The sequence below is a fragment of the Diplotaxodon limnothrissa genome, linkage group LG3 (genome assembly GCF_057381915.1).
Source record: "Diplotaxodon limnothrissa isolate DT_005_m linkage group LG3, D_limnothrissa_male_GT1.1, whole genome shotgun sequence".
Lineage (NCBI taxonomy): Eukaryota > Metazoa > Chordata > Actinopteri > Cichliformes > Cichlidae > Diplotaxodon > Diplotaxodon limnothrissa.
Window position 1 is genome coordinate 62,773,080 of NC_140598.1, and position 22,662 is coordinate 62,795,741.

Below are 22,662 nucleotides of genomic sequence, written 5' to 3' on the forward strand. Positions count from 1 at the left end.
ATTTTTATTTCAAACATTTCAAACATGTGCCTTCACAATCATTACAAAATATCATTCCATTATTTGTTTGAAAAGGAGTAGGCTGAAGTATTTACTTATTTGTCCCTACCCCCTCAAGTTTTACCTCTCATTCATTTAATTTTTTTTTTTTGTCTTAAATTAAACAAACAACATATGAAACATATAAACATATGAAGTAAAACAAAACATAACATACATAAATCAAAAACAAGAAATTAGCAAGCCCCACCACAGTATAGTTTCTTTCATATGAAAAATACAGAATGTGTATATTTGCAGATACACAAGTTATGGAAAAACAACAAACCAAAACAAAACAAAAAAACAAAAAAACAACCAAAAAAGAACCGCAACACCATTACCAGCAACATTACCATCCTGGGTTAACCCCGTTTTCTTCATTCTTATACTTATTTAAAATTAGGTTTTTATATTTTACTTTAAACTGTTTTATGTTTTGACTGTCTTTTATTTCTTCTGTTAGACTGTTCCATAATTTAACTCCTGCAATTGAGATTGACATAGTTCTTAAAGTTGTTCTAGCACTTTGTATTTTTAAATTCCATTTCCCTCTTAAGTTATACCCACCTTCTCTTTCTATGAACAATTTACAGATTTCTTTGGGAAGCAATTTATTTCTGACTTTATACATTATTTGCGCTGTTTTAAGCTTCACCAAGTCTTGGAATTTAATAGCTTGCATTTTGACAAAGAGTGCATTTGTATGGTCCCTGTACCCTACATTATTTATTAATCTAATGGCCCTTTTCTGTATTATAGTTATTGTTTGTGTGTTACTTTTGTATGTGTTTCCCCAGACCTCTACACAGTAGCTCATATATGGCAGTAGTAAAGCACAGTATAAAATGTGCAGTGCTTTCTGATCCAACATATGCTTTGCTTTTCCCAGGACGGCAATGCCCCGTGCCAATTTCCCCCGAACATAAGTAATGTGTGGCTTCCAACAGAGCTTGTGGTCAATGATCACCCCAAGAAATTTTATTTCATTTACTCTTTCTAAATATACATTGTCAACACATATTTCTACTTCGATGTTTTTCTTTTGGTTTCCAAACAACATAAATTTGGTTTTATCGAGATTCAATGATAATTTATTTATATCAAACCACTTCTTTAATATCGTTAATTCCTGTGTGATCATTTCCAAAACCTGTGGCAATTCCCCACCTGAACACAGTATATTTGTGTCATCTGCAAATATTACAAACTTTAAAATCTCCGATACTCTGCAGATATCATTTAAGTACATAATAAACATTTTTGGACCCAGTACTGAACCTTGAGGTACTCCACAAGCTATATCCATCAAATTAGATTTATATTCATTTATTTGTACATATTGTTGCCTATTCCCTACATAGCTTTTTAACCATTCCAAAACCACTCCCCTAAACCCGTACTTTTCCAGTTTTTTTAATAGAATTTCATGATTAACAGTATCAAACGCCTTCTTTAGATCTAAGAAAACTCCGAGCGCATACCTCTTATTATCCATACATTCCGTTATCTTTTCCATTAAATCTATCAGTGCCAAAGCTGTTGATCTGTTGTTTCTGAACCCATACTGACTATCTGTCATTAATTCATATTTTTCCACAAAACTGTCAAATCTTTTTATGAAGAGTTTTTCCAGTATCTTAGAGAACTGGGAGAGTATTGACACTGGTCTATAGTTTGTAAAATGATGTCTTTCACCGGTTTTGTAAATGGGAATAACTTTAGCAACTTTCATTTTTTGTGGAAAAACTCCTTTTTGAAACGACAAGTTGAATATATATTTTAATGGTTTTACGATACCATCAATAACTGTCTTTACCGTTACCATATCAATATCATTCCAGTCTGTACTGGTTTTGTTCTTAAGTCCTCTAACCATGTCATAAATCTCTTTCTCTTCCACTGCTCTTAAAAACATTGAGCTACTATTCCTTTCAATATTTTCACCAGTGTCCCTTTCTATTCCATCAACCTTTATTTCTTCTGCCAGTTTTGGCCCTATGTTTACGAAGAATTCATTAAAGCCATTTACTATCTCCTCCATGTTATTAATACTTCTTGTCCCTTCTATAAAGTACCCAGGGTAATCATTATTCCTTGATTCATTTTTGATTATTCTGTTTAATACATTCCATATATCTCTTGTGTTATCTTTATTGTGTTCTAACCTTTTAATGTAATACTCTCTTTTACAGGATCTCATTATATTAGTTAATTTATTTTTGTAAGTTTTATACTTCATTTCAGTTTCTATTGTTCTCTTTTTTATGAATTCTCGATATAGGGTATTCTTTTTTTTTTGCTGGCATTTTGTAGTCCTTTTGTCATCCATGGTCTTCCTGCATAGTTGTGTTTCCTATTGATTTCAATTACTGGGCAGTTTTTATCAAGTAATGTGTTAAATGTTCTTAAAAATCCTTCGTAAGCTTTATTAACTTCTGTTTGTTCATATACAATATTCCAATCTTGCTTTAAAAGTTCATTTCTAAGACAATTTAAGGTCTTCTCTGTTCTTATTCTTTTGTAAATAATCTTATGTCCATCGTTGTTCACTTTATAATGGCAATTATACGATGCAAAGACTGGTAAATGGTCACTTATATCATTGATTAACAGCCCACTTTTTATCTTTCCTTCTATTATATTTGTAAATATATTATCTAATAGAGTTGCACAATGAGATGTTATTCTGGTCGGTCTTGTTATCAGTGGAAATAAACCTATGCTGTACATGGAATCAATAAATTCTTCTGTACTCTTATTATGATTTGGATTCAATAAGTCAATATTAAAGTCCCCACAAATAAACATTCTTTTCTGATTTATATTTGTAAATAAGTCCTCCATATTATCCTTAAATATCTCAATCTTAGATCCTGGTGTTCTATATATACAACTGACAATTAGGTTTTTCCTTTTTTCTATACTTATTTCCACTGATAAACATTCCATCACTCCATCAATAACAGTTGTCATTCTTCCCATTCTTTTGTACTTTAGGTTTTTATCAATGTAAAGTGCCACCCCACCTCCTTTCTTGTTGATCCTGTCTACATGAAGGAATTCATATCCATTTATTTTAAAGTCTTCTTCTTTTCCAGGAGTTATCCAGGTCTCCGATATGGCTATCACATTGAATGGCTGTTCAAACTGTGTTATGTAGTCTTTGATGGATTGAAAGTTTGCATATAAGCTTCGACTATTAAAGTGAACCATTGTTATACCCTGTTCTACCTTGAATTCCTTTTTAAGTTGCTCATTTGTATAATAATTGCATTCATTTGTCTTATTGTTAAAGAAATTACAAGTTCACGGGGGCTGACTGTTTTGGATCCAACCTCATGTGGCCACTAGAGGAACTTAAGTTTTGGCTGACTGCTGTTTTCTTTTTTAGCCCTGGAGGTTGTTGCTTGTTTAGAAAATAAAATAAATGGATTAATTTTCCATCAGTTGACTAATCTTTTTTTATTATTATTCAATAATATGTAATGTAAGTTTGAAAACGGTGCTCGAACACTGTCATTCATTACATTTGTATGAAGATCTTAAAGCAGCTTGAAGCAGCCTTGCTCTTTAATATCCAAACATGGCCTCGTGCATTCAGCTAGTGAAGCTGTAGTAACCAGAGATGGGCAGTAACGCGTTACTTGTAACGCGTTACTGTAATCTGATTACTTTTTTCAAGTAACGAGTAAAGTAAGGGATTACTATTGCAAAATCGGTAATTAGATTACCGTTACTTTCCCGTAGGAACGCTGCGTTACTGCGTTACTAAAACCGTGATTTTTTTTGCGAGAATGTCTCATGACAGTGACGTAAGCAAGTGCGACGTTGGTGACAGCAGCTGTGTGCAGATCAACAATGGATAATATATCGAGTGCGGGAGAGAGTATGAGCGTGCAGCGTTTAAAGTGTGGAAGTACTGACCTTACTTTGAGTTTGATTCCATAAAAAGTGACAAAAACATTAGCGTCCATCGTGCGTGGGAAGAAAACTTCTTTTTACAGCGAAAAAAAACCCTAAACTTCCGAGCAAGCACCGAGTAGCTACGACGTGATGGGAAACTCACAGAGACACTCGCGCGGATTCTTCAACTGACCGCAGCACACCTGCACCAGGGTAACCCTCCGCCTACCCTGCTCCTGCTTTACAGGTGAAAATAGAGCAAAAGGACCGCTGAGTCTTTGACTTTATTTATTTTCTGCTGTGTTTTACTTGCATCTGTTTGAAAGAGTGAGTGAAAACACAAAAAATATTTTATTTTATGTGCTGGAATGTGTAGAAAATAGGTTTAAATGTTAAACTAATTTATTCAAGTCAGAGAATGTTGCATATAATTAAATGTTTTGCTTGATGCATAAAGTTAAAAGATTAAAACTAATAAAACAAGTTAAAAAAAGAGACTTTTCCATTTGATTACATTTTGTATGATGGATTATGTAGAAAAAGTAGAATTGGGCTGAAAGATCTATCACTTTATCACCTCTTCAGGTTGTAAATCGTGTTTTTAAAAAGTAACTAAGTAACTAAGTAACTAAGTAATTAATTACTTTTGAAAATAAGTAATCAGTAAAGTAACGGGATTACTTTTTGGGGGGAGTAATCAGTAATTAGTTACTGATTACTTTTTTCAAGTAACTTGACCAACACTGGTAGTAACACAGGAATGAAATGAATCAAACATAATCTTTGCTATTTGTGAAGAGCACATAGCAAATTGGCAAAGCCATTTAATTATGCAAGGATTGTGCACAAAATGCAGAGACTTGCATATTTTCTTAGCTTGTATAGCTTATTTTCCACAGTTGGGCAGCAGCAGTATCCAAACACTGAGAAGCCAGTCAGAGCAGAACATGTTATTCTCCTTCAACGCTTTAATATAGTGCATTTATCCAGCACTGAATTTGTCCCCTCAACCTTTGCAGCAGTTTCATACACTCTCACATGTTGCGACGCATATTTCATTTTTGTGAGGGGCGGGAGGAAAAAAATCCCTTTTGGTTTAATTTGAACCGTCAAAACAGCAGCGGCATCCCTGTGGGAAAGCAGCTCGCTGTGGTCCAAGCCGTGTCTGGCCGGTCTCCCGCTCTCGCCCGCTCTCGCTGGTGGGCTTCTGCGTGACTGATTCGCAGCTGGGTGCTGTGACTTCTCTGCCTCAGATGCTCCGGGTCCAGCTGTAGTTTTTATCGCTGGCTTGGGCTGGTGGCTCCACGTGGTCTCCTCTCTCTCATCAATTCTCAGTTAATGCCATTTTGTATTTAAGAGCCCATCTTCATTCGTTCTTGGCAGGTACGCAAGAATCACGGCGCTGCAGACAGAAAAGATGAATGAAATATTTGTGCTGGATTAGTTAGGCTTGGTTTCTGTTCACTTTCCGTCAGCTCAGGCTCACCAGTGCCAGGCAGCACAGATGAACAGCATCTTGCCTGCCATAAGCGATAGTCATTGTTGACACCTTTTTTTGGCACCTTGTAGCTTCAAATCTAAACGATCAGAAAGCTGGCGTGTCAGTGAAAATGACTGCGAAACACTAAATTGTTGCAACCGTCTGCATCCTGTGACTGAACATAGCCACAGACGTCATTCATTGTAATTGAACTTGTTGTATTTATCATGTTAAATAAGAAATATTCTGACACTGGGTGACAGTATCTGCTCATTTTAATAACTGTGGTTGACACTGTCATTTTTGCTCCTTCATAATCACACTCGGAAGTATTCCCGAGGGTAAGAAAAGGGAATAATTTGGGCAGTAGCTGTCAACCGATAACAGTCAAAGGAGGAGGGTGCAGCTACGTGAGGCGCTGGATTCACAGCTCACTCGCAGGCTCTCCAAAGTTTTTCACGAGAAAATCACCTCTTCGTTACAAACAATTAAACCCTCACCATTCATATTTTCTCCTAATTTGACTAATTTAATTTCTGCCTTCATTAAGTGTCTCAAACGAGCTCCCGTCTATACTTCAAAAGAAGACATTTGAACATTTCCAAACACAGAGCGTCGCGATGGACGGAGTGACTGAGCCTTCATATAAAATTCAGCAAGTGTGACATTAACTGATACACTGAACTCGTTCATGTGTAACTGCTCAAAACCCGAGCGAGGACCGAAGGAGACCTGGGGGGAAAAAGATCTGAATATATTATTGTGGGACTGATGTTGAATATAATCCAAGGAGGCAGTGGAGCTTGTGCTGGGTTTGTTTTGCGTGTTAATAGGCTCTAGAGTTTGTCACTGATGCCGAGGTGTGCAGTTATTGGATGTGTCAGTTTATGGAGCTCTTTTGCTCCCTGACTATTTACATTTCTGAATATAGGATGCAAATGTAGTTGGATTGGGTTATTATTATTATTAGCATAGGTAAACATGCTCTGTGTGCACTGTTTATATCCAGCACCTGAGCACTAGGGCTGGGAATCGTCACTGATTTCTAGAATCGATTCGATTCCGATTCACAAGGTCCCGAATCGATTCGATCCACGATTCGATTCAATTCGATTTGATTCGATTCGATTTTGAATCAGTCCGAAATATTATTATATGAACCATAATATATATAAAATTATGATAATTCACCTTGTATATGTACTGTCAAAAGAACCCTCTAAGCCTTGTGAATGAATTACATAAATTTCAAAATTAAGAACAGATACTAAAGCAGTTAAATAATGTAATTTTTAATTAACATTAGTATATATATTTTTTCATACATACATTTCAAGTGGATCAGGGATCCAGTGCAAATAGAACACATCTTTTGTAAACATCAGTAAAACCTCAGAGAAATAGTTTTGCTGTTAGTGTCTCACACAGCTTTTCTGAAATCCACTATTGTGTTTTGGAGACAGTATAACACAGCATGTACAAGTGAACTGACAGAAACTGACCGATCAGAAAATGAAAAACTGCCTTTTAAAATACTTCAAAAAATGAAAACATATTGAACAGTATTGTAAAACCTCTGTGAAACTAATGCAATTTAGCCTTATTTATAACTACCCTCTCACTTCTTTGAGACTGTAAGGTTTTTCTGCAAGAAGAGAAGCTGGTCTACATGTTGTGGAGTCAGGCAGCTCCTTTGTGCGGTAACAATGTCACCAGCAGTTGAAAACACTCGTTCAGAAGGAACACTGGTCCCAGGTATGGAAAGATACTGCTTTGCTTGTAGAGCCAAGAGAGGATACTCCCTTTCATGGTCCCTCCACCAGATCAAAGGATCCTCAGAAAGTGCAACAGGCTCAACGTCCCTGTATCGATTCACTTCTTCCTTTGCCTTCTGAGTTGGTGTTTTCTGTGGTGCTGTGGTTTTTGTTGAGTAGGCTGGCCCAAGGAGAAAAATTAATGCAGAGTCCTTTGACCTCTTAATTGGAGGGGCATAATCCACTTCATCAACACCACCAAGAGAGATGTCAGGGACAGTTTCCTCAGATGTGTCACCATCAGACTGTCGCTGTAGAAAAATGAAAACTTAATTAATAAAGAAATTACTATTTATATTCTAACTCGAGTAGTGCAAAAAAACCAATAATTTTTTGTTTTTGTTTCTGTAACTCACAATAGCTGTGTCCACGTTCTCCAAACCTGCTGCTTCCAACACCAACTGAGAGAATGTGTTGTTACAGGTCTCTTTGGACAAGAATGGCAGGGCCTTAAAGCGAGGATCTAATGCTGATGCAATGTAGAGCTTGTCCTTTAGGGCCACATATCTTGAAAAGAGATTTTGCACATTTAACTCAGTTTATTATGTTGGATATACATGTGCATGGTTACATACACTCATGCAAGATCAGAAACATTAATATACGACTTTGTTTCCATAATTTATATATAAACATCTATAGATAGATAGATATAAAATCAAAAGGCCTATTACTAGACAAGAGGGCTTAACTAACATTTTTATAATATATAGATTTTTTCACTATAATAAGAATTTTCATGTAATACATGCATCCATACAGTTACACTCATTCATGGCATATACACACAATTCATAAACATACCTTGACTTCAAGTTGTCGTATACAGCAGTCTTGAGGTCTTTAATCAGTGAGGAGTCATGAGAGACACTGATCATCTTCTCCAGCAGCTGTGCATGCAGAGGTGCAATGATGGAAAGGGTCGGGGACTTTTCTTCAGACATAACCAGTGTGGCTGCTTTCAGCGGCTTCAAAGCTTTCACTATATCTTCTCCATCAGTTATGTCAGCCTCTGTAAGACTACAGAGATTACTGTCACTTCTCCTCACTTCAGGTGAGAGTAGAGCTGCAGAGATTGCTGGTTGTTGCTCTAGGAAGCGTTCCAGCATCTCCAATGTGCTGTTCCATCTGGTCACCCCATCAGTCACCAGCTTATGGGCAGGTAGATTCAGTATCTTTTGCTTCTCTTTAAGCTTGCGACTTGCAACAGTGCTGCGATGAAAAAAGGATGCTATGCGTCTCACTCGGCCAAGCAGCTGAGCAACAGCTGGAACTTTCAGTCCTGCTTGTGAAGCTAAATTGAGTGTGTGGGCAAAACAACCAATGTGCAACCAGCCCGTTATTTCTACAGCTCGCACCATATTTGCAGCATTGTCAGTTACGATGACTGGATTTTTGTTTGTAAGCTCCCATTCTTCGATTGCTTTGAACATAATTTCAGATAAATTAGCTGCTGTGTGGCTTGCTTCGGTGGTTCTTGTCTGTAAGACATGAGACACGAGTCTCCACTCCTGGTCGATATGGTGTGAGGTGATAGTCAGGTAGTTATCTGTTGCTCTGGATGTCCAGCTGTCACAGGTTATAGCGACTCTCTCTGCTGACTTGAGTGAGGCTGTAACATCGTGTTTCACTTTTTCATACATGTTTGGGATTACCACTTCACTCAAATGTTTGCGTGATGGTAAAACATAGCGTGGTTCTAGCGTATTAATGAGGTTTTGGAAGCCATCATTTTCAACAACGCTGTACGGACGTATATCTTTACATATGAAAGTTGCCACAGACTGGGTTATTTTTTGGGCACGTGGAGAAGTGGATGCCAACTTCATTGCAAATGCCTTTTCGAGTGAGCGTTGCTTGGTGTCGGCCGTTTTTGCTAGCGGGATATCTGGATGATGCCTCGTTAAATGATTTCTGAGATTTGTGGTATTTCCACAGTGCTTTACCTCCATTTTGCACATCTTACATACGGCTTTGCTTTTGTCCGGCTCTTCACTGTCTTCACAGTTCTTAAATCCAAAGTGTTGCCAGACATCTGCCTTTAGGCTCGGTGGCACATTCCCGGGAGTAGCCATGATGGTTCATGCGTCCAGGTCACTTAACTCTCGCGTGACTTCCTCATGTTAACCGCTTGCAAGTTTCATACGCGGCAAACTACATATGTATAAAAAAAAATCGATTTCCGGATTTAATGAATCGATATCGTTTTATTCCAGTTAGAATCGATTTTAATCGATGAATCGATTTTTTAAACCCACCCCTACTGAGCACATTGTGATGTAAATTGTGCAATTTGTGAACGTAATCCGACCTCAATCCATACCAGGTGTACGTTGGAAGTTTGAGCTAAGGAGCATCCCGGAGCCACGTACACGCATTACCGTCGTCCCTCGTTTATCGCGGGAGTTCTAAAAATAACCCGCGATTGGTGAAATCCACGAAGTAGCCAGCTTTATTTTTTACAGTTATAAGTGTTTTAAGGCTATAAAACCCCTCACTACACACGTTATACACTTTTCTCAGGCAGGCATCAACATTTTCACACTTTTCTCTCTTTTTTAAACACTCAAATAAGTTCAAACCTTCATAGAAAAATAAGTCCAGTATAGAATAAAACCAAAGATCAAACCGTGTTTTAGGTCCAGAACATGGGAATAGAGCAGCTGCCAGAGAATTCAACATTAATGAATCAAGGGTACGGAAGTAGAGGAAGCAAGAAGAGATGAGTTGAGTAAAGTTTGACTTATCTGACTGTTTTTTTTTTTTGCTTAATGCACCTTATAATCCAAAAAATACAGTAACTTCTACCTTCCTTTAGCACGTCCAGAAGTCCAACTTTTTGTGTGATGGTTAGCATCTTCCTCTGCCTTTTGGGTGCTACTGCAGGTGCCTTTGACAGCGCAAAACATTTCGTCGACGTTGTTGTGTTTGTTGGAGAGAAAACTTACAAACATACAGTACAGCACTTCAGAGTCAGACTGCTAGTGATCGAAGATTTATGTAAATTTGACAAGCTGAATGCAATCTGTACTGTACAGGAGACGGGACGGAGGAGATTGTTGGAAATTGGTCTACAGCCAACCAAAAGCATGCAAAATTGCGCAAAAAAAGCTGCAAAACAGCAAAGCTGCGCAAGGTGAACGCCCTTATGGCAAGGGACCACTGTATTAGAATCCGACAAGACACTATAGATGTGTAAATGTCTGTACAGGCTAGCAGCTAGCTGAGAAATTAATGTAAAGTCTGCATGTTCTCCATGTTCTTCTTCCTATATTTACATTTATTGCTCCCACCTCAGACATGTCTGTGGTTTGTAGTGATGCATTTTGGTTCACTTGGTGTTCATTTGGATTTTTCTCTGTTCAAAGAAACCAAATCATGGAGAAAAGCTACAAGACTTAGCTAATGCTAACCTACCTCCCATTGCTGTTAATATTATAAAAGCTGCCGTGTAAACAGGAGAGAGGTTGTAGCTGGCTTCATGTTCAGTGCAGCTATACTCGGCGCAGTGAAGAAGCTACAAAAAGGTTGCGTAAAGCGGCACACTTCCACCTGCTGGCATACAATGTTAAATAATGCCCCACAACAAAAATCATAGCATGGAAGTTTACACCTGTTATGGGTTATAATATTCTCCATTCCATTGTTTAAGCTGTCTGTGGCTAACACACATGGATTGGCAAATTCATCCAGACTCTCAGAACTGATTTGGTAACTTAGCTGATTATTTTAGTTATTTTATTGGCTCATTTTATAAACTAACCACTGCCAGACTTGTTCAGGGTACCTAACGTACAAGTAGGTAACATTATCTCAATGGTAGTTGCTGCTAACAAATTCATTTTTTATTTAACAGTCACTCGTGTAACGACTGACTTGTCTAAAACAGCAATAATCAACATGCGGGCAGTTAGCCAGTTAGCTGTAATTTAGCTAGAACCCTATATCTGATACATGATAGCGCACTGTCTTCTGCATAGAGCTCAGCCCTGATCTGTGAGGTGCTGAATGCTGATTACAGTTCGCTTAACTGCCGTGGGTATCATTAATTAGTAACAATGGCTCTCTGGATGTTACACAGGGCTCCTTTGTGACACTGAATTGATGACCGAGGAGAATTTGAGCCACCTCTTTTGGCACGTTTTATTGAAATACATCATCTTTATGTGGCTTCTCAAACAAATGAGCCTCACTGCTTCTCTAAAATGTAAAAGTAAAACTGCAGCCTGGCTTTTTCCCCCTCGGCGATAATTGCCTGTCATTTAGTGGGACATCATATCACAAAGTAACTGGCATCAAAGCAGCAATGTGGAGCTGGAACACACTGACAGCTTCTTGCATCCCCTCTCTCTGCAGGTGGTTTCAGACACACCATGTCTGCCGTCACTCTCAGCCCTGTTTCTTGCTCCTATTAATCACATTTTATCTCTCTCTCTCTCTCTCTCTCTCTCTCTCTCTCTCTCACACTCACACTCACACTCACACTCACACACACACACACACACACACACACACACACACACACTAAACACCTGGCTCAGTGATGTGAGACATCCCCTCCAATCAGATTAAATTGGAACTTCTCAATTCCTCTCCTTCTGAAAGCCCTATTTTGGAGCTAATCTCCTGACTCGATATGAATTCATAAACAGCGCGGCGTCAGAATGGCTCACCTTTCAGCGGCGGGGTTGTCTCGGATTAATCCGGCTATTAGCGTGCGAGGTGAGGCTGCGAGAAGCAGCAGTTGAAAAGCACAGATAACATCCAGGTTGAGACTATATTAGTCAGGAGTCATTTGTAACGGACTGAATTGCTCCTTGCGGGATGTGGCTGCTTTTAAAATGATTTTCATGGCGCGCTCTGCAGCAGTATTAGAATTTTATTGTCTGGAATAACAGAGAGGTCACGCAGAGGTGGATTCTCAGAAAAAAAACATCACTTTCTGAGACAAATGACATCCCCTCCCACTACTGCACAAAGATGGCCTGAAATAAGAACTTGGATGTACCTCATTAGTTAATCTCCCAGAAGCATTCACAGTTGAAATTGGCTGGTTTGATGTGAATACAGTGATTAAAAAAGCTAATGGTGTAATTACATGTTTATGTCATGGTTTAACGTACTAGCAATCAGTAATGGTTTAAGTGTCAGCGTTCCTTAGGGCTGTATCCACGTGTACAATAGTGCTGGAAACAGGAAGTCCTTAAATGAGGAATGTCACAAATGAAATGTTCTTGCAGATAAATAAGCGTTAAAAATAAATGTGTGAGGATGGTATTATTAGCATTACCTACATCTCAGTTGTTAGTGCAGTCAGGTTCATGTAGGAATCCTCGGTTTATTTAGAGGAATCACATTTTCCAGAGAGATTTGCAGAGCTATGGGTGGGTGTATGAATCTGCAGAGGTGTGTGGCAGAGTATTTGCGCTCTGCTATGAGAGAGGATGTCGTTCCCATGTTGCCTGCGCTCTGCTTCAGGGAGGCTCTCTCAGCAGCGTCCCTTTGTACTGTAGCTTTGTTCTGACACCTGAATGCACCATTGTGTAATGCAGAGAAGAGTATTTCTCTTAAAGACGTGTCTGAATGTGTCTTCACTCTCTAACGCTGTACACTTTGAAAACTTTGGCTTGAACTTTGCTTCATTTCAAATCAAGATATCTCATATTTTAATTGGTCTGTTTAGCATGTAAGTCCACAGTGCACTGATGCAATTCGATCAATTTGCACTCGTATTACGTGCTGATGTGTTCAGTTGTTGACAAAGACAGATGACAATGACAGAATGGAGTCGTAGTATAAATAAATGGCTATTGATTTTGAAATCCTAGTAAATTAGTTTGTGTGTTTAAAAAAGAATAAAATGAAATAGTCGTGATATTTATTCTACTTTTTAGGCAGGAACCTGATTGAAAGTGGTACCCTGCCCTGCTGAATGTATTGTTAAAGTAAGCACATCTGTATGTAAATGCATTTGAATCTCCAAGTTTAAATCATGTTTCACCTAAGCCTCTTTTATCATGATCAAAAGTGGACCTCTGCTTTTTCACGCTAGTTTTATTTTCTTTCATTCAGTTTCGTTTGGGCCCACGTCCCTCTAGAACAGGGGCGGGGAACTCTAGGCCTCAAGGGCCGGTGTCCTGCAGGTTTTAGAGATCACCCTGGGTGATTAGTTAATTACCAGGCCTCTGGAGAACTTCAAGACATGTCGAGGAGGTAATTTAGCCATATAAATCAGCTGTGTTGGATCAAGGACGCATCTAAAACATGCAGGACACCGGCCCTTGAGGCCTGGAGTTCCCCACCCCTTGTCTAGAAGCTGCCACTTGGCAGCCATCCTGAAATGCCTCCAGACACTCCTTTGGGCTTATTTTGAAGTATTCTTTTAAATGTAACTTTAGTGCTCACAAAAACAAATACTATAATTGTATGTAGTAACACTGGTCAAATGTAAAACCCTCTAAAAGTGTGCTAATGGAAACACTGGGGAAAACAGTGGTTGGAGACTGAGGTTGAAGTGGTTGCTTCTAAGATGGGGACCTGTCTGCAACCACTCACAGCACACTTCAAAAGGGGCTTTGGTGCATGAGATGACCATAAGAGGGAGCCAGTCTGCAATCAGTGCTCAGTTAGATGGGGGCAAGTTGACAGTTACATGCTAATAACATCAGTCAGACAGGTTGGACATGTGGGGAAGCTAACTGCTATCAAATAGTCATTTCACAGACCTAGAATTGAGTCTAGAGTAGAAATAGCTCTTAACGGAAAAATTTTCCTTTAATAGAAATCTGCATTCAAAGACATTTCTTACAGGATTAGGGTTAATCCGACGCTGTGAAACCAGCCGAGACTGTCTCCATTTCAGTTCTGTTCTCAACCGTGTGTGCTCGCCTATAGACTCACACATCACAGTGTGTTGTGCGAGTCACGTGTGCCCGCATGTTTACTGGCAGATGCCCAGCGAAGCAGCGTGCGACTGTCGATTTGAGAGTTTGGTATTAAAAAGTCGACTGTGTTCTTTGGAACAACCTCAAACTCCCCACATCCAGCGTGGAGACTGAAGAGTCCTCACTAATTGATGCAGTTTCTCCTCTGTGCTCTGGTTTCTAAGCGAAGCTGGAGAGATAAGATGCTTTTTATTCTTTTTTTTTTCATCACTCTTTTCCTCCTCCTCGCCTATTTGACCCATTTTATCAGTGGCAGATAAAACCAAACAAATCAGAGGAGCTGGAGCTTCAAACTTTTTGCCCTTTGGCTGGCGTCTCTGACACTGTCTTTTCTATTTCTTCTTCACTTTGATCTGCCCATTTACCATTTCTACCCTTTCCCCCTGTCTCTTTCTGTCTTTTCAGGTTTGAAGTTCTGATAATCAGTTGGTCACACTGTGCCCACTGTTATAACTGCCTGGCTAATATTGTGTCAGCCCCTCTTTTGATGCCAAAACATCCCCGACCCGTTAAGGCAAGGGTGGGGGAACTCCAGGACTCAAGGGCCAATGCCCTGCAGGTTTCAGAGATCACCCTGGGTCAACACACCTGAATCGAGTGATTAGGCCTCAGACCTCTGGAGAACTTCAAGACATGTTGAGGAGGTAATTTAGCCGTTTAAATTAGCCCTATTGGATCAAGGACACATGTAAAACCTGCAGGACACCGACCCTTGTGGACGTTCCCCCACCCCTACGTTAAGGCATGGGCTCCTCTAGACCCCTGAAGGTTTGCTGTCCTACCTGACACCAAGATGTTAGCAACAGATCCTTTAAGTCCTGTCTAAGTCTTGAGGTGGGACCTCTTTGGATCAGACAGGTTTTTCCAGCTCATCCCAAACATGCTCAATTGGATTGAGATCTGGGAAATTTGGAGGCCAAATCAACACCTCAAAATAATTGTTGTGCTTCTTAAAGCACTCTTAAACCGTTTTTGCTTTATGGTAGAGCACATTATCATATTAAAAGAGGTCACAGCCATCATTGAATACCGTTGCCATGAAAAGGTTACATGGTCTTCAACCATGTACGTACGTGATGTGTGTCAAAGTAGCATCCACACGGATGGCAGGACCCAAAGTTTCAGAGTTCTCACTAATGTTACGCCTGATCGGTGCATGTCAGTTGATGATGTGTTTTGCACTGTAGCGAGCACGATGGACCAATGCTTGACCCCCGTATGGCATCATCAGTTGGCTACAACAATATGAGGTTTCTGTTAGCAGGATGTTTGCTGAAAATCCACTGTTACAGGTTAAGTGCTGGAAAACTCCTCTGTCAAGATGGCTGATAAACAGACTCGATTACTGAATTACCTGTTTAAAACTAGTAACACTATCACCTTTAGGAAGGCTGAGGGCGGCTGGAGATGCAGAGGACTTTGAGTGTTTTACATAAAGTCCAACAGGAGCATCTGTCTTAGGAGTGAGCGGCACTTGTCTAGTCGGAGAACGAATGGAGCTCGTAGAGTTAGATGGGCCGATTCTGCTGAGAAATGTGAAGATCTAAAGACGAGCTGTCACGTACTTCCTGCTTTCCTTCTTCTCATCGACAGCTCACCCTGTGGTGCTTTCTTTTTTCCCCCTCCTACTTCTCAAAGCAAATCACCAGAGAGATCCTCATCAGCAGTTTTGACTTTGACTCACACGCTAGTCCCATGTTCATTTTTCCTCCAGTTTCCAGCCAGTTTTGTTAATACTTTATAGTTAATCTAACTCTTTGGCCTTTTTCATGTAAAGTAGCACACAGCATGTGGTGGTGATGCTGCTGCTGCATTGGTTCTCATCAGCTGTTCCTGCTGTTTCTATATTTATTATTTATATGACACGATTCTTTAATTTTTACTAGGAAACCAGCCAGATAAACCACATTAAATTTAACAGGTTACATCACTGGAAGACCTAAGAAAGGCTTTCTTTATACCACTTTGTGTTAGCGAATTATTAGCTTCATCGTTTGGCTGATACGGTGGCCGTGAGACGTCAAACAGATAGTTTTGTTTTTTTTTAAAAGCAAAAACCACAACAGAGGTCGCGTAAAACACAATCACAAAAAAAGCTAAAACAATGGAAGTGTTTCTGGGGACACGATAATGTAGTAAGTATTTTTGTAGTCTTTTATTCAACTTCTAATGTGCTTTTTTTGTGCTTTTTTTCTCATTGCTGCTGTTTTTTTTCCCAGTCCATTTGACCTCTCGGGGGCACCGTAGGCTTATCTCTAGGGCTCCACCATATCATGGCGCCTGTGATAATAATACATTTTTATGTATGCATTTGCATTCACTTGTCCACACAACAACTAGACGAGCCCAGGCATGTCTGAAACTGAGAGCTGCGTGGCAGTCTCCAATAATTTGGTAAAAAGGGCACTATTTCAACAACCTCTACCAAAGCGCTGCACTTCATAAAATATGCAGGAAAACTGTTTCTGCTTAGGGTGGAAATAACACACTTAGGCAGAAATGCATCATATATAATAGCAGATCATGATGTGTGTGAACAAATTACTCCACCAAGCGTCGCTGGAGTACTCACTCGTTATGACGGGAAGATCAAACTGTAGATGGAAATTCCTGGTGCGGTTACATGGTGGAAAAGCCAGGTTTTAAGTAGCTGCTCAAAAAGCTAAGTATACAAGATCCACAATAGAAAATATTTTAAATTTCAGAATATGTTGTAGGTGCGTTGGAAGAAAAATTCTCCAAAAGGCAATTAAGTGAAACTCCCACAAACTGTCTTGCTTCCTGGTAATAAATTTAGGCCATTATATTCTAATCAGGTACCTGATGAAGGTAAACAGGACAGAAGTGTTGTAATTTTTTAATAAATGTATTAGCGACAGTGTGTGGGAGTTTCATTTAATTGTTTTGGGGGAGTTTTATTATGTGACAATATTGTGTAGATGGTACAAAAGTTACATTGTTAAGTTACTTTCACTATTGTTGTTAAAGTGTTGCTGATTCTATTCTCACATTAGACTCCTGTTCTGTCTGTCTGTGGATGAAGCTGATTGGAAAATGAGTCGATGTTTTTGCTTTATCAGTTTGAAATACTTTATGGATTAAGCACAATTTCTCTTTGTGTATAAATTATATTCTATAATTGTCCAATAATATTGTAGTTTTCAGAGGGAAAGCTGGTAAACTTAGCAGACTGTCACTGGCTAATATTGTAACTGCAGCTGTCCAACTTTTCTGATATGACATCTGTCCTGTGTCTTTGGGTCTCTGCTTGTACCAGCACCGGTCATATACCTGTGATAATGCGTAGAGTAATCTAGATATTTGCCTTGCACACAGGTACACGCACATGCGCACACATGGCTCTACGTGAAAACATCACATACCACTGAGGTTTTGTACCCATGTAACAGGATGAGAGGATCACATTAGGAGCTTTGCGCCCTCACCCATGGCCTGCTGGCTTGGTCTGATGCCCCCGTTGCAGCTATCTCCAGCTGCTTTACTGCCCTGTGGGGATAAACACTCTCAGGTTCAACCTCTAACAATCTCTTCCCTGCAAAGTGTTTTTGAAATATTTGTGCTTTACCTTTGACCTATAGTAGCTAGCAGGGAGCTTCACACCAGTGCAGTTTTGGCTGTATGATCAAGGCTTTCTCAGTTGCACTTTACAGCTGGCAAAACATAATTTAGTTGACTCCAGCACTGCAGCTCCCAGGGGCCTGGAGCCTGTAACATATACAGCACAGCTAAGTAGCCATAAAGGGATTTGAGGGCTCGAGTTTCTCTCGTATAAACTGTCCAAATAACAGTGAGGAATTCTTTTTATCACTCCTGATGCAGCCAGGACTAAAATACAATGAGGATATAATGAGATGATCATCTGATTACTGATATTTATCACCCCACCTTCATCTTATATATGCACTTAGCTAACAAAACTATAAAACATTTATCCTTTTTTCTTTAGCTCGTTACCTGGAGATGTGTAAAAGGATCTTTGTTTGTGTCTGTTTATTCTTCATGTTTGTTTAGCATATGTGGGGCTGGGATTGAGATTTTTCAGTCCTACATGTAAGAACTGAATTGTTCATTAGGGTCTAGTGCAGTGCTCATGCAGGACTCTTTGACAAACTCACACATCTGTGAGCATCTACAAGTGTAATGAAATCTGACAGAGAACAAGGAAAAGAAGAGCAGGACCTATTTAATTAGCTTCTCTTCCTCTTGCTCAATAATTCTAGGCTTAGTTCAGAAAGTGGACCAGCGCCTCCCGGTGGCCAACGAGTACCTGCTGCTCTCTGGCGGGGCCCGTGAGGGCGTCTTGGACCTCAACCCCGAGGATCTTGGGGACTATGCCAAAGGGGCCGACTTTGACCTGGACTTCACCCTGTTGGTGCCCGCCCTTAAGCTTCACGACCGCAACCAGCCAGTCACTCTGGACATGAGACACTCCCCGCCCTGCCACTCGTGGCTCAGCCTTCGCCTCTGTGACTCCAGCATCCTGTCCCGCTGGAGCATCTGCTGCCAGGAGGAGAATGGGCATCCCACTGAGGAAGAGGAGGAGGAGGAGGAGGAAATGGGTGAGTTGCAAAAAAAAAAAGGATAATCAGAGATGAAACTGGGATGGAGAATTTCCTAGACGGAGAGGAGGACTGTGTGTGAGCTGACTGAATCGAAGTCGTGTCTCTCATAACTTGATGCACGGTGTTGTGATACAATTTTAAATAAACTGAGCGACGTTTACGAGTGTAACACCTTTTTTACTCACGTCTCAGCCTCTCTCATCCTTTAGGTCACAGTTTACACTGTATAGCACAGAGGAAATAAAGGGGAAACACGTAAACAGTGGAAGATCAATTAAATCTATTTAATGAAGTTTACAGCCTTGAGGCCTGCTCCCAATGATGTTGCGACTTATGCACGTCCTGCGGGAGCAGTTTCAGCGGCTGCAGTAGTTTTTAATTTGCCCGCGATTTTTATGTGACAAATGACGCGTTCAGTGGGAACGGGCCATTAGCGTGCCCGGAGTATTTGTCTGAAATTGGCTTCCGTCGGGACCCTGAAACTTTGGCGCCGTAAATATGTGATGTATTGAGTGTCCTACTTTTTTAGTGTGTATAAACAGCCCCACAAGATTACTGTAGCAGGCTGCAGCGTCTCGAGTAAAGTGAACAAGAAGTACAGAAAACGATAACAACGGTCTTCCAGGTCTTGTGGGGTTCTGGCTAAGCACCTGAAGTGATGAATGTGAGATCTTCGGGCTCTGTGACTGCACGCTGTGAGATAAATGTATAGAAGCAGTGACTCATCCTGCCTCACTCCATCCCTTCCCCGCTCAGGTAAAGGCTCCATCCCCTCCCTGGGCTCCCCTCAGTCTCTGGATGGATGCTACTTCTCTCCCGCCCTGGTGACGGACTGGTTCTGGGGGGTCGTGAGCGAGGCTGTAGAGGAGCTGAGGCGCAGCCCCCAAAGAGGCATCCCCACCCCAGACCGCCTGGAGAGAAACGGACCCCTCACTACTATTATCCTGCAGGTACAGCTTTGGCTCTTCTTTCGGTGATAAACTGAAGCCCTCTTTACGCCTCAGTCGATAAAGAACATCAGGGCTGTTTAACTTTGCAGCTGTGAGAAAATTGCTCCTATTCATGGGACGTTTATGTGGAGTGAAATCATTATTGCAGAGGATTGTAGTCAAATGTTAAAATCATTTTTTTTCGCGCCCTGTTTGTAATTCAGCACCGAGTGTGTGACATTTAATATTCCTCCACACTCTCCTTCCTGCAGGCAGGCTCGAGCCGGGTGCTGTACGACCTTCTGCCGGTGGTGTCGTTTCGAGGCTGGCCCGCTGTGGCCCAAGGCTGGCTGACTGCCAACCACTTCTGGGATGGTAAAATCACAGAGGAGGAGGCCATATCTGGCTTCTATCTGCTGCCCTGCTGCTCCCCGCTGGGTGGTCGGCCCGACAGGGAGTGGAGACTGGCGTTCTCACGCAGCGAGGTGAGGGAGATTGTTACCGTAGTAACAATTTTCTTTGTTTCCAATGTTCTTTTTCATTTATGCTCCATTTTTATTTCACTCTTATTTGCAAAATTGGGTATCATTTTATTGATACTCTTATTGATAATACTCTTCATAATCTTTGTGTGTAACACAAGGATAAAGAAAATGTAGCATTTTTAGCACTTAGAGGTATTTTTACTTTTGAAGAATGAGAATTATTTTGCATCCTTTCTGCTCGCTGATTCAGTGCTGGTGATTTTAAGGCAGCTCTTCCACACATGACGACAGGCGAGGCAAAGATGATGTGTTACTTAACCCTGACTTGTTTTGGAGACAGAAAATTGATGCCTCAAAGTAAGTTTCAGAAGTGAAAATATGCTGACTCTTTTTAGAGTCAGCATATTACATTATATGTAATCATAAAGCAGCCTGTGACAATATCTGACAGAAAGAGTCACTGCAAGTCTGTCTATGTAAGTCGCTCTATTGCGGTGTGGACAGGTCAGCGTCTCTCTCTGTGGCTTCAGAGAAGTAAACACTCTGTGGGAAACTTTTGTTGCCAGCTGACGCGTTGAGATCAACTCGAGTAAGGCTGTGTTGCCTTCTGCTAGTTCTCTGTGTGCTCTACTCCATCTCTCACCACGTCTCTAAAACACACACAGCCATATGTGGACATCTGGTACCAGAAAGAAACTATTGAAAGAAGCTAGCACGACCAAACTAGACTGTAGAGGCGATAAATTAGAGAGAAACAAGTGCACATAAATGAGGAATCTAAGTAAAAATCAACAGCAGCTCCCTGCACTCTTTCCTACTAACTGGTCACTCATTGGCTTTTGTTTCTTCTGTTACAGGTTCAGCTGAAGAAGTGCATCCCCTTCCCCATGGCCCAGGCGTTCCAAGCAGCCAAGGCCGTCCTATCTCGTATCCTGGCCCGTCCACGAACAGGCCTCAGCCTCTACCACCTGCGCACCCTTCTCTTCTGGGCCTGTGACCGGCTTCCTGCTGCCTACCTGTCCTGCCCGGACACCGACACACCCGGCCGCCTCCTCCTGGGACTCCTGGATGATCTGGCTCATTGCATCCTGGGTAAAAACTGTCCAAATTACTTCCTGCCCCAATGCAACATGTTGGAGCATCTGACAGACGGCCAGGCACTCCTTGTCGCCAGGAAATTGGCCCACGTGCGCTCGGATCCCAGCGAGCACCTGCGGGCGGCTCTGGACCAAGCCCAGCAGGCGGGCCAGCTGAAGAAGGAGCTGACAGCAAGCACTAACGGCCACAACTCCCCCGGGCATCACTCGGCCAACGGCATCATCTCACCTTCAGAGGACAAGCTGGCGCAGCGGCTCCAGCAGCTGGTCACAGAGAACCCTGGGAAATCCATATCCGTCTTCCTCAACCCCGATGATGTCACCAGGCCACACTTCCGCATCGATGACAAGTTCTACTAACGCAGACACGCTGCAGGGAAGACGTATGGAATTAAGTGTGTTTAGCTAACAAACACACTGAAGAACGCTGTGCACACGCTCCTGTTTGACCATCCTACGGCGATGAAGCCGTGCTGCTCGACTGACTCTTTAAACCAAAAACACTCATTTCTCACTACTGAAAAAAACGAAACAAAAAACGTCCAGTTTACACGACGTTGCATAATGGACATGATGTCACCAAGCTGTTGCCACGGAGATGGCCCTCTCCTAACGAGCTGGCCTTAACAAGACTTATCAGCTGGTGCTGAAGACAAGGGCCGGGCTTTAGTCACGAAAAATAAGTCCAGTGGAGATGAACACAAAGTGTGTGTGTGTGCGTGCGTGTACATGTTCGCCCAAGAGTTTTCATCCATTACTTACACTTCTGAAGTCAGCGGGAGAAAAGCTCCATGTTTGGTGCATTTCTCCCTTTTTTATTCCAGATCAGAGTGGGCGATAGCTGAATTAGAAAGGAAAAACAAGGTGTGACTGATGTAACTGAATGTAATGTTGTAAGGAGAACTGCCGAGTCTTTATAGTCTCTTTTCTCTTTAAGCTATATTTTAGCCCCTTTTTTTTTTTGACCCTCATGCCTCAATTTATGACTTTTTTTTCCTCCTCACTTTAAAAAAAATCTTTCTCAGGTATGCACAACCCTGTTTTTGTAGGTCTATGATTATAATGTTTCATGTCAAATACATTTCATGGGGTGATGGAATGTACCAAAGAGCTACGTTTGAGCAGAACAAACACGTTTTAACATGTGTCGACATCGTACTCCACACGGTCAGAATGTTTGTTTGCCTTTTATCCTTTGAAAGTCTCACACCGGCATGTAAAATGGTAAAAGTGACCCTAAAATTATAGTTAAAATGTGTGTAAAGAGTGGATCAAATACAAAATGGAAAACTTGCAGCAGAACAAGATTATCGGAGCACGGTGACAGTTTGAGAAAGTAATGGTTTCAAAATATGAAATTATAAGTTTGAGTCTAAAATGTTTAT

At 41.0% G+C, this 22,662-nt stretch overlaps 2 protein-coding genes across 2 annotated transcripts in view; one reads left to right on the forward strand and one right to left on the reverse strand.

Annotated features, from left to right (window-relative positions):
- The window catches only part of tmem102 (transmembrane protein 102), a 32,362-nt gene extending 10,127 nt beyond the window's left edge, over positions 1-22,235 (forward strand). Inside the window, exons 3-6 of the mRNA XM_085349697.1 lie at positions 18,425-18,763; positions 19,523-19,716; positions 19,968-20,180; positions 21,038-22,235. Coding sequence (XP_085205823.1) covers positions 18,425-18,763; positions 19,523-19,716; positions 19,968-20,180; positions 21,038-21,637 — 1,346 coding nt within the window. The 3' untranslated portion in view covers positions 21,638-22,235. The remainder of the gene's footprint in view (positions 1-18,424; positions 18,764-19,522; positions 19,717-19,967; positions 20,181-21,037) is intronic.
- Positions 6,933-8,461, reverse strand: LOC146636836 (E3 SUMO-protein ligase ZBED1-like). The gene is made up of 3 exons (XM_085349698.1): positions 8,044-8,461; positions 7,596-7,746; positions 6,933-7,490 (listed from the first exon to the last, which is right to left on the reverse strand). The coding sequence occupies exons 1-3, from the start codon at positions 8,346-8,348 to the stop codon at positions 7,044-7,046; spliced, it is 903 nt and encodes a 300-aa protein (XP_085205824.1). The 5' UTR covers positions 8,349-8,461; the 3' UTR covers positions 6,933-7,043.
- Positions 22,236-22,662: the final 427 nt, after the last annotated feature.

Coding starts and splice junctions, on each gene's coding strand:
- LOC146636836 (XM_085349698.1), bottom strand. CDS start 8,348: ATGCTGGAACGCTTCCTAGAGCAACAACCAGCAATCTCTGCAGCTCTA. Junction 7,747..8,043: donor TACGACAACTTGAAGTCAAG/GTATGTTTATGA, acceptor TCTCTTTTCAAG/ATATGTGGCCCTAAAGGACA. Junction 7,491..7,595: donor AGAACGTGGACACAGCTATT/GTGAGTTACAGA, acceptor ATTTTTCTACAG/CGACAGTCTGATGGTGACAC.